The 12,697-nt window shown below is 34.7% G+C and overlaps 1 protein-coding gene across 2 annotated transcripts in view; it reads right to left on the bottom strand.

The window, feature by feature from the left end:
• The window catches only part of LOC131802062 (protein croquemort-like), a 33,883-nt gene extending 21,589 nt beyond the window's left edge, over positions 1 to 12,294 (bottom strand). Inside the window, exon 1 of one of the 2 annotated variants that reach the window (XM_059121407.1) lies at positions 12,148 to 12,294. In XM_059121407.1, coding sequence (XP_058977390.1) covers positions 12,148 to 12,222 — 75 coding nt within the window. In that variant the 5' untranslated portion in view covers positions 12,223 to 12,294. Of the gene's footprint in view, positions 1 to 1,516; positions 1,550 to 12,147 lie in introns of those variants that run through there. The other variant, XM_059121408.1, reaches the window with a different exon arrangement.
• Positions 12,295 to 12,697: the final 403 nt, after the last annotated feature.

The following is a 12,697-nucleotide window of genomic DNA, read 5'->3' as shown; positions in this document are numbered from 1 at the left end:
AATACAAATGTTGTGGCCTATTTCACCCACTAAATATTACCCGATTACCATAAAAATTAGAAGGCTTCTGCCCAGCCCTAAGCTCTAGCCCCATGCTAACTTCCGCGTCGATTGGTCTATAAATGCGACCTGTAGAGAAACTGCAAAATCAAGAAATTTTTCTGTTTTTTGTCCATTTCAACCCTTAAAACAATAGGGTTCTATTCTGACCCTATCCCGCCCTCCATTTTCAATTTCGTGATGATCGGGCCATAATTGCGACCTGTAGAGTGATTACAAATTAACATGGACAGACGGGCGGAAGGACGGACATACATAGCTAGATCAACTTAGCTCGGCGAGATAGGAAGATCCATATATACTTTCCTATGTGGGAAACCAATATTTCGAGGTGTTACATAATTTTTGGCCCAAACAAACTTATGATACCCCCAACACCTAGTGTTGTAGGGTATAAAAACAGTTGTTGTCAACGTTTACCATGATTTTCAGACAGATCAATAATTTTCCATTGTTTGCTAATACTCATTATATTGACACCTATCAATAAATTCAAATAAAATGGCCTATCGTAAAAAGGCTATAGAAATTTCCAAGTATCTCGTGTATAATACCCCAGGCTATATCTGGCAACCACGGTCTGTGGGCGTTTGATCGTGATTACTGCAACTCAGTTAATTGTTAACCACAAACGCCGATGAATTTGCAAATTGTTGTGGTTGTAATGTGTAAATTTTTAGGTATGTCCAACAAATACACTATGATATTTAGACGTCTAATCCAACAGTTATATTAACCTCCAAGTAATCACCGTAGGCCCCACAAAGCACCGACGAGACCAGGGGACCCGAGCCCCCTCCGAAAAGGTAATTTTTTAGATTTTTTTTTAGGGTTTTTTTGCTTAAAAATCACATTTTTTGCTGGTGGAAAGCCTCCCTCCCCCCTCCTTTAAAAACAATTAAAAATAATTTCGAATGTACTTTTTTGGCTACGCCGGTTCCATAAGGTTTATATATTCCTCTGGATTTCCCTCGTAATTATTCCAAAAATTGAATTTTGCGGCCCAGTGTAATTGATTCGAGAACCACGCCAAAAACCCGTGTTTTTTAATAGATCCCACCGATTGTAGAGTGCTTTGTAGATACGTTGTTGTCACTAACCCAGTTTAAACTTTATTTATTCTTTTGTTTCTTAATCTTTTTACTAGTGGTGCAGGTGCACCATTTCACTTATTAAAGTTATCGGGGATTCGATGGTATCAGCAATGGTCGTATTTTTTTCCCATGAAATTAAGAACGTTTCCACTCGTTTGCTTTGTGGGATAATCACACAACTTTTATTGCATTTTGAGGTGTCTAGAGTAATTGTTTCAATGACATTTAATTTTTTGTTTTGTTTTGTTTTTTTTTTTTTTTTTTTAGTAGGTGAAGTATTTTCAAGGCCTAATCGCCGATTTTTTTTTTTTTTTTTTTGAATCCACCAATTTTCGCAATCAGAAATTCATTGCCTTACATACCTCTGACCTTATAGCCATGATTTTGTACAATGAAAAATAGAAAAAAAATCTAGAGCAACAACAACAATTGTTCTACTAATCTCACTCACGCACAGTGCGTAGACCGATTATTTGAAGTTGCGCGTTGCCGTGGATTCTAATCAAATTGCACTGGCTGTAATAAAAATGTGCACAGAACTTTTTCGAATTACTCTGCTGATGTTGTTGTTTTTTTTTTTTTTTTTTGGTCTTTATTTTTCTTATCTTTCGTTTTCGCCAACAACATTTTCTAGATAAACATTACAATAATAATAAATACGCAGTGAACAGGCTGTGATCGGCAATTAATTGGCCTATCCAGCTGGTCCGAATATGTATTTATTTATTTATTTCGATTGGGTAGAACTATTGTTGTTTTTAGTATTGTATTTATTTATATTGGCGATAAATTTAGCAAATTTTTTTTTTTTTTAGAAAATTTTCCAGAAAGGAAAGCTTATTTTCGGCACACTCTTTTGTTTAGTAAATATTATCAATACCCCCAAAAACGTGCCGGGTGATATCTCAAGTGTGTTGTTATTTATTACTTTTTTCAGCAACAATTAAAATAGTTTTCCAATGTCTAATCCAGGTGGTTGGGTGCGTGTTTTATGTTGACCAGCCAAAGATCTGACCAGCCATGATGTGAATCACAACCTTAGGTTCAATTTTAAAGTGGTGAAAAGTGTGTTAGATTCTGATTACGTTCTAAAGATAACATTATTAGGTGTCGGTGATAAAATGTTACAGCGTTAGCTTGAACCTAATGGTGCTCCGTTGAGGCCAATAAAAACAGTTCCTTATCTATTAGAAAAGGCAATTAACGTCATTTAGGTAAACATGTCTTATGATTTATGATTCATTAGCCTCCAATCCATTGCGTAATACCGTGTGACATTAGATTGGGAGATTATTACAGAAATAAATCGAAAAATTAGCTATGGAATTTTTCGCCATGAGACTTGTCCTCGTCAAGTTATGGGGATTTATGATTTTTTAAAATTTCAGTTGTTATACCCTCCACCATAGATAGAGGGTATATTAAGTTTGTCATTACGTTTGTAACACTCGAAATATACATTTTAAACCCCACAAAGAATCAGCATAAAATTTTATGTCGATTAAGCGATGTCCGACCGTCTGTGGAAATCACTCTAGCTTCCGAACGACATGAAGACGCTTGATAAAATTTTACTTAAGTGTATATTATGTCTGCAGGACTTTTGGTATTGAAAACAGGCGATGTAGGTCCACGTCTTCGTATAGTCCCCACTTAACGGTACCACCCGATATTCGGTATTTTGATGATAATAGCTACATTATTCACCAAATTTTTTTTTCAAGTTTCGCATTTGAATATTGTAATGGCTTCTCCCATATTCCCTTATGCAACGGCTACATTCGGTACTTTTTTTAATATTTTAACAGTATTTTTAACGGATTTTATTATATATATTTTTTATACCCTACACTACTATGTGTTGGGGGTATTATAAATTTGATTGGGCCAAAACATATGTAACACCTCGAAATATTGATTTCCCACATTGGAAAGTATGTATGGATATTCCTATCTCACCGAGCTGAGTCGATCTATCTATGTATGTTCGTCCGTCCGTCTGTCCATGTTAATTTGTAATCACTCTACCAGTCGCAATTATGGCCTGATCCTCACGAATTTTTGGATGGAGGTGAGGTTATGGTCAGAATAGAAGCATATTGCTTTTGATGATGATCGCATAATATTTAGGGGTTAAAATGGACCAAAAAAACTTAAACATTTCCTGATTTTGCAGGAAATTGGCCTCCTTTGGCATGAATTTTCCGACCCGGAAGTTAGTATGGGGTCAGATCTAAGAAAATCGCGGTAAAATATACCGATAGAAAAATGAATATCTTTTGTCCATTTTTTTTTCAATTTTTTGTCATATTTTAATTTTGAATTGTAATTTTTCTAAATTCTTACTCCCCCCAACACTACGTTTTGAAGGTATTATATGCATATCGCAAAAATATTTAGGGATTGAAATGGACTAAAAAACTAAAAAAATCCTGATTTTGCAGATGCTCTAGAGGTCGCAATTATAGACCAATCGAGGCGGAAGTTAGCATAGGGCTAGATCTTAGGGCTGGACAGAAGCCTTCCAATTTGGATGGTCATCGGGTAATAGTTAGTGGGTGAAATATACCATAAAATTTGTGTTAAACAAAAGTCAAATTTTTAATTGAACCGCGAATATTTTTAATCCCGGCGAGATCACAAATAGACGAAAAGGTCAATTCTGACCGTTACCCAGAAACCGAAAGTAAGTATATCGGATATGGAGAAGGTGAGATAAAAAAACTGCAAAACTGCACTCGTCCGACAGCTCTTAAAATTATTCCAGTGATAGCTCATTATATTTTTTACAAGCGTGCAACAGCATTTTGGTGAGAATTTTCCAGAAAAAAAGTTATTCGTGATGGCATTCAAGCGTGATAGTGTGATTTCTTTATATATGGCCGGAAACCCACAAGTGGCTATCGTTAGAGCACTACAGCATTTAAATGCGAATAACTCTTTTGTGTCTCGTATCATCGCTCGTTACCGTGATACTGGTAGCGTAGCTCGACGTCAAGGAAGTGGACGGAAGAAAATAGCAACAGCAGCAGAAATGGTTCGAAAAGTAATGAATCGACTTGATCGAAACCAGCGTCGCAGTGGCCGAAACATGGCTCGTGAGCTGAACATACCGCAATATTCCATTCGGCAAATATTGAAAAATGAGCTCGGGGTAAAGCCATTGAAATTCCAAATTACACCTCAAATGAAAGAAAATAGACTCAAAAGAGCTAAAGAGTTGCTTTGCTTGGCCGAAAGTGGTGAACTGCTGAATTTGGGTTTCTCCGATGAGAAAACATTCGTTGTCCAGCAGTTTGTAAAAAAAAAACAAATGATCGTGTTTACTTGCCAAAGAGGTTAGCTGAAAATGTGCACCTTCGATTGGCCACCAGAACTCAAGCGCCGGCCATGGTAATGGTGTGGGCCGCCATAACAGCCGATGGTCGCTCTCCGCTTGTGTTAATCGACATGGTATCGGAATAAATGCCGAATATTGTCGCGAAAATATTCTGTAGGGTGTATAAAGCCTTGGGCACGCAAACATTTTGGACACACAGGTACTCAGCACGTGCCACCCAAGAATAGTTACAAAATGAGGTTCCTCGCTTCATTTCCAGCTCATGCAATTGCCACCAAAATCTCCGAATACCAATCCGTTGGTGTCTGGAGCATTGTGGAAAGCAAGGTTGGCACTAAAAAAATTCCAAAGTCTCGATCACCTCAAGCAAGCTCTTCGCCGGGAATGGGTCAAAATACAGCAGAGCAACATTCGGGCAGCCTGTGACGGTTTCATTTGCCGTTTGAAGGCCATAATTCGTGCCAAAGGTGAGCAATTAGAATTTATCTAAACTTATTCTAAAATTTGATGCTATTTCTGATTTCATTCAATAAAATTAAAAAAATGTCAAAATTATGGCGTTTGACTTTGTTGCAGTTTTTTTTTTAATCTCACTCTGTATATTCTGGATCAGCATAAAATTCTAAGACGATTTACTGCTGTATATCGGCCTGTCTGTCTGTTGTAATCACGCTATCTTTCGAACGAATTAATATAGAAGACTAAAATTTTGCACAATATTCAGATTAAGTTCGTAAATGGGGCATGTAGGTCCACCTTTTCAAATAGTCACCATATAACGGTACCTCCCGATATTCGGTATTTGATGATTTTAGCGGCATTATTCACCGGAATTGTTTCAAATTTTGTATTTGAAGTTCAAAATGGATCTTAAAGCCTAAGGCAATATATTATCTGTGCAGGTCCACGTCTTCGAATAGCCCTCATATAACGGCACCTCCCGATATTCGGTATTTTGATGATTTTAGCGATAATATTTCCGGGATTGTTTCAAGTTTGGCACTTGAATTTCCTAATGGATACTACAGCATAAGACGGAAAATTGTCTGTGCACTGTCACTGTATTTTGAGCGATTTGGCTCCCACTCTAATTATACCCTACAACACTATGTGTTGGGGGTATTATAAGTTTGATTGGCCCAAAAATTATGTAACACCTCGAAATATTGGTTTCCCACATAGGAAAGTATATATGGATCTTCCTAGCTCGCCGAGCTGAGTCGATCTAGCTATGTATGTCCGTCCGTCCGTCTGTCCGTCTGTCCGTCTGTCCATGTTAATTTGTAATCACCCTACAGGTCGCAATTATGGCCCGATCTTCACGAAATTTAGAATGGAGGTGGGGCTTGGACCAGAATATAACCCTATTGCTTTTGGAGATGATCGCCAAATGTTTAGGGCTTGAAATGGACCAGTTACTGAAAAAATGTCGGATTTTGCAGTAGCTATACAGGTCGCAATTATAGACCAATCGACGCGGAATTTCGCATGTAGCTAGAGTTTAGGGCGGGGAAGAGGCCTACCAATTTGGGTGGTCATCGGATAACATTTAGCGGGTAAAATAGACCATATTTTTTGTGTTGAAAAAATTCAAAAATTTTCATTAAACCGCGAATATTTTAAATCCCGGCGAAATCACAAAGCCATGACAAGGTTACTTCTGATCTTTACATTGATGTTAACATCCAACAAATCGGATATATAGCAAAATATGGGCGGTACATATGTTTATCAAAGAAGATATGCTTGAAAAATCTCTTATATGTCGAGAACGGCTGCACTGATTTCGAAAGTTCTCATTAGTTTAGAATGGCCTCTTGGCAGAAAAGAAAAAACGTCTAAAAATTCGCATAAAAATATCTCTCTAAAGATGAAAATATTGATTTTGTAAAATTTTCTCATATTTTTTCAATTTTGTCATATTTTTTGCAAATTTTCATTTTGAATTAAACATTTGGTAATATTTCTACAGCTAACAAAACTAAGTAGTTGGGATATCAGGATATCATATACAGAACGCATTTATGGCCCGATCCTTACGAAATTTTGCATGGAGATAAGATGAGGGTCAGAATAGGAGCCTACTGTTTTTGGAGATGATCGCCATATATTCAGGGGTTGAATTGTACCAAAAAACTGCAAAATTGTCGCCCGATCCTCACGCACATTTGAATGGGGGTTACCGGACATTACAAAAGCCAAGCAGTTTTGGATGGCCATCCAAAAATATTCAATGTGTGAAATAGTTTGCCAAATTTTGTAGACAAAATACGAAAATGTCGATTCCAGTGACTTTTTGGAGAATTCACAAATACAGGAAAGACGCACTTCTGACTATTTCGTTAACGCTGATTTCGTTGAAGAATATAGTCAAATGTCTGTTTCTCATTTTTTGGGGAAATATTGGTTCCAGATCTAGGAAGACCATTTACGTGCAACATCTACCAATAAATTGGAAATGAGCAAATTAGTTTAAGTTGCTATTATTCGAAAATTAGAGAACGGAACCTGATGGTTTTCTTTTATTATTTGTCACAAAATCTTGTGGAATTCTTTCGAGTGTCTCGCCTATATAAACTGTATGGTTTATTATAGTGTTGTAGGGTATTCAACGGTCGGCCCCGCTCGACTGTAGCCTTTGCTTACTTGTTTTTAAACTGGAGTGACTAGGGAGCGCTTCCAAACAAAACAAAAAAAAAATAAGAAGAGTAAACTCCCTATAAAGCTCCCACTCTTCGAGAAATCCCACTCGCCAGCAAGTTTTACTCCCGAGTTAAAACGCGCAAATCTCTGCTCTAATTTGTAGTACGTTTCTAACATAATTTTACTTATCTACTCCACACGAATCTCAACCCTCTACATAAGACTCACCATATTTTAATGCCCTTGATAGCCATTACCTTGAAATCGAATGTTGTTCGCTCCGTTTCGTAGTAGATTCCATTATATGCGATTTATTATTTTTCGAAAAGTTTTACTTCCAAATGTCAGAATGTCTGGTCCTTAAGCTTAACTGTATATAATACTTTTTAGGGTATTTCATTAGCGTTGTTATTATATATAAACCAAAATAATTATTTAGATAAATTCTTTTTTTTTTTTTTCTATCATATATAATAAATATAATTGCTATCTAAAAAGTTATAAGATAAATTTCAATAAAATGTAACTATTAATATTAAATATATGCCTGCTTATCACAGTGTGTCACATTAAAAAAACAAACGCTTCTATGTTTCTGTTTTTATTGTATTTTTAATTTTTTTATTTCGTCTTCAATACTAAAACTAGTTTTCGAACTAGAAAACAAGCAAAAAGTGATGTATTAAGTCATAGTCGAGATGATACCGCCAAAGATCGCAACAAACAAAGAAAAAATTGGTGGTCTGGTAACTTTGCCAATGGCACTCATTCACTCTCTCTTTCAATTGCTCTGTCTCTCCCAGTACCATTAAAACTCTCTCTCGCTCATTTAATTATCTTTTGATTTAATTTAGTGGCTCTCTATGGCACACTTTGGGTTGTTGTGGTCGTCGTTATTGTTGTTGTTCAAGTACTTATTTTGTTTTGTTTACAAATTTGTTGTTGTAGCTACATTATTTTGATTTGTTTCTATTGCTGAATAAATAAATACATTTATTGACAACAGAAAAACCATGTGCTGCTCTTATCATTTAATTTGGTGAGTAAGTGTGTGTGTGTGTGCGAAAAAAATGCATTACTTTGCGGCGGGGGAGGGAGAGGTTCTTTGTTATTATTATTTTATGGTGGCACAGTGTTATGAAAAGAGAATTGCGGTAAAACAATATTTTTATATGTATCCTACGACGCAATGTGTTGAGGCAGCGGTGCTCAAGAAAAAATATCTCTTTCCAGTCAAATTTCTCTTTGCTTAATTAAATCAAGAACAAAACAGTATTAAATCATTATTAATACAAATATTTTTTATCCATTTGCTTTATAAATTGTTTTGGCAAACATTATTGTTTAAAAACAATTAAAAAGTAAAATATAAAAAAAAAAACTGAATTTTAATTTTCCCTTAAATTATCTCTTTTTTCGACTCATGTTCTAGAACACGTTTTTGAGCACCGCTGGTTGAGGGCATTGATTGCTTGGTTTGATTGACTCACAAGTTTGTAATACCTATTGGATATTGGTATTGATATTGGTCCCAGAATCATCCTGAGGTGAAACGATATTTCTATCTCGATGAGCTGACTCGATCAGCTATGTGTGCGCGTCTGCCAATGATCAATTGTAATCAAACTACAGGCCGATTATCGCTAAAATGAGCATGGTCAGGTTTAATATCAGATTAGAAACCTATTATTTTTGAAGATATTTGCAAAATATTTAGAAGTGAAATGGTCCAAAAATATAAATTTCTCGTGTTATTGTTTTATTCGCCCTACAAATAAAAATTATTAACGGAATTTTTCATCGGAAAAAATTAAGAGAATGAAATGAATCATAAATTTTCTGAAAAAAAAAATATAAGAATTTGCATTTAACCCCGAATATTTTTGATCCTGAAAGACATTGCGCAACGAAATGCATAAGAGTATATTTCTGTCTTGAAAATTATGTTGAGTTCTAAAAAAGCCAGATTTTAGAGATATAGCAAAATATATACAGGAATGTAAAATGTTCAAATATTTTGTTTTTAATTTCCACTATCCTAATAGAAGGTGTAAATATGAGCTGATGTGAAATATTTTTCAAATGTAATTTACATAATATTCATGTAATACAAGAAACCCTAATTATACCCTCAGATGACATATATTATTTAATATCATAAGGGGTACCCGATTTGTTCCAAACATGGCACATTGTAAAATATTTACAAAACTTAGATCGAGCTTTCTGCTTTTGGTACCTCCCTAAAAAGTTCAATTTTTTTCACTCCAGCCTAATAATTATTATATACTATTATGAATTTGACTCCTTCTTCTACAAAATTATTTGTCGTATAATCCCCATATAACGGCACCTCCTTATTGAAAGCATTTCAACTATTTTCGGCAAATTTTTAAATAGAATTGTCTGGAATTTCGTAATTAAATGTTTTTGCGTGTTCCTAATCACCTTGCTAAAAAAGTTTATATAAGTCCACATTGTGATATATCTCCCATAGGAATCTACCACCTTATATTCGGTATTCCCCAATTGTTCCGGAATTGTTTGACATTTCGTATTGGAAATTCCTGTTATTTTGACTTTGTATATGGAGGATGTCATCACATTTTCTGCCCGATCGAACTTACTTGTAGTACACATTCCCAAACCATCTCCATTCCTCAATTACTGATACCAACAGAGGCCGCAATATCAAATTTGCGGATTTCAGTAACATCCCTTCGCCCAATACCAAATTTTGTACCATTTCCACATTCACACATTTCCACGCTACCTCCATATTTATTTATTTATTTATTTAGGTTTTTTTGGTCCTTGGAAAAAATATTCTTTAAAAAATCCCGGTTTATTTGGTCCTTGGAAAAAATATTCTTTAAAAAATACCGGTTTAATTGGTCCTTGGAAAAAATATTCTTTAAAAAATCCACGTTTATTTGGTCCTTGGAAAAAATATTCTTAAGAAATCCGCGTTTATTTGGTCCTTGGAAAAAATATTCTTTAAGAAATCCGCGTTTATTTGGTCCTTGGAAAAATATTCTTCAAAAAATCCACGTTTATTTGGTCCTTTAATACCACTTAGAATTTTTCGTACAAATATAGGCCGCATTTTCAACCCAACATCAGCAATTAAAATTTCAACTTTCAGAATTGTATATCTATTCCTTCACCCATTATCGAATATAGTACCATTCTTTACATTTCGTAAATTATAGTACACATTTCCGAAGCCACCTTCATATGTCCAGGCTACACATGAACAGCGACCCTAATACCAAATATCAGAGTTCAAGCTGTATCCGGTTACCCAATGCCAAATTGTACCAAATGTAGTACTATTTAGTACATTTCGTGCACTTGTAGTACAAATTTCCAAAACCACTCCTTTATCACAAACAGGGATCCGAATATGAAATTTCAAAATTCCAGCTCCACCCGATCACCATTTATCCGAATTGTTCCAAATTTAGTACAGTTCGTAAACTTAGCACACATTTCCAAAAAGACCTTCATCACCTTCATATATCGAACTTACCATCTATAACTTGATTCTAATACCAAAATTTAAGTTTTTAACTCTATCCGTTCACATAACACCAAATGGTATCATTATAGAAGTTTAGTACCATTTCGGAACTTTTTGCAACCTTAAATTCGAAATTTCTAAAAACCCTTTAGTACATCTATCTTGCACTGCATCAGTGACATTCATTCCAAACTTCAGAATTTTTTTCCCAATACAAAGCATTTAAGTTTTAGTACATTTTTGTAATTTCAAGATTGTAGCCTCAGACGTTTCCTTTGGGGGTTGATTCTCAATCAGTCAACCGGAAGATGTAAGAATATCTCAAAACGGATTAATGAATTGGATTTTAAACATTTGCAGGGGGTCTACTTTTACAAATTTCTTTCAGAAGACTCTGAAAGGATAAATTTTTAAGAATTTAAGACGGCCTGTTAGAGACCCCCACAAGTATACAATGTGAACATTTTTTAAAGAATTCTAGAAAGCTTCAAAAAGTAGAATACACGCGTTTTTTTTGTATCAAACCAAAAAGACCCAAAAGAACACCAAGCGTGATTTAAAAAAAAAAATGTTGAGAAATCCTGGATAATCGAAGTAATGTCTGGACGTTGTTTCTCGGCCAACTACTCTGTTATATCACTACGCTTTTAATTTAAATCCGAAAAAAGTGTGGAAATTTTCTTTTCGGGTTGATTTGCGATTATACGCTGGATTTAGGAGGAAATAATTGAAAAATTTAATTTTGTCGAATCTTACATAATTTTCTAATTTATCAAATTAAATTATTTCTAAAAATTTTTCCTCGTTTCAAAACACTGTGCTCAGGATTTTATTACGATGCTTTAGCGTTTACAAATAATGCACCAAAGTAGTGCTTTAAATATTGCGACTCATAATGAAATTCAGTTCTATACACCCAAAACACAAACAGCCAATAATGAGTCAGATTAAATGACATTCAATATTTATTTACTCGTTTTTTATTTTGTTTTATTCCAGTTGATAATAATTTCTATTGTTTGCAAATTATTTTAAGCTCTTTTTTTGCGATTATTATTATGCAGCAAGAACAAAGGGTAGACAGAGAACAAATCTCAAATTTCATCTAACGGAAATCGTAGACAAGCGAACGGCATTGTCTTATATAACCAAAAAAATCCACTTTCAATAACCATTAATTTTTCCAATCTATGAACTTTTAATTAAATGTCAACTGGTGAATGACAGTCGGAATAAATCACAAGACGTTTTGAAAAAAAAAAAAAAAAAAAAACAATCAACCCAATACTTTAATCGATTTCAATAAATTGTTCTTCAAGTCAATTGTTTGCCGGTGGTCAATCAAACTATCAATGTTTATTTGGGCGCCATAAACCTCATCTATCTCGATCTTAGATTACATGACAGAATAGCCAACTGATGTATCGATAAATAGTCGTCTCGTGAATGCAGATAGATACAAATGTATTTATGTACGGGATACTCACATATTTCAAATGTTCTCGGGCCGCAATAGAACACATCTTGCACGAAGTAATGTCACGAATCAACTGGGCTTGCATTCGTTTTGAGGCGATACTCTCTTCGTTTGTAAACAAATGAATTTTGATAATTTTATTTTATTCTCTCTCACAGATCTCGCAGTTGATTATGAGAATTGTTTGCTGCATCGAATTTGTTGTCTGTTATGAATGTTTGGGTGACGATGTCTCGAATTTTTATTACTTTTAAAATAAAATACCTATTTGTTGTTAATGACTTTCAACTTTGAGTAATTAGGGATTTTAAATGAGTTAGCTTTAAATATTAAAAAGTGACCTCGTATGGCATAGAAAAACTGTTAAATACCTATAAAATGCTATGGAGCGCTTTCACAAGGGTTTTATATGAATTGCGATTTTTTTACCCTCAGCCATATGGCTACAGAGGACATATATCATTTGATAAGGCCAAAACATGCGCAATCGAAACAAAGGTTTTAGACCCCAGGTCTCTTTGGACCAAATTCATTTCAGGACAATTTGGAGTCGATCTAGC

The sequence above is a fragment of the Musca domestica genome, unplaced genomic scaffold (assembly GCF_030504385.1).
Source record: "Musca domestica strain aabys unplaced genomic scaffold, Musca_domestica.polishedcontigs.V.1.1 190, whole genome shotgun sequence".
Classification (NCBI taxonomy): domain Eukaryota; kingdom Metazoa; phylum Arthropoda; class Insecta; order Diptera; family Muscidae; genus Musca; species Musca domestica.
The sequence above is the reverse complement of the archived record's forward strand: the minus strand, read 5'-3'. Positions and strand labels throughout refer to the sequence as shown.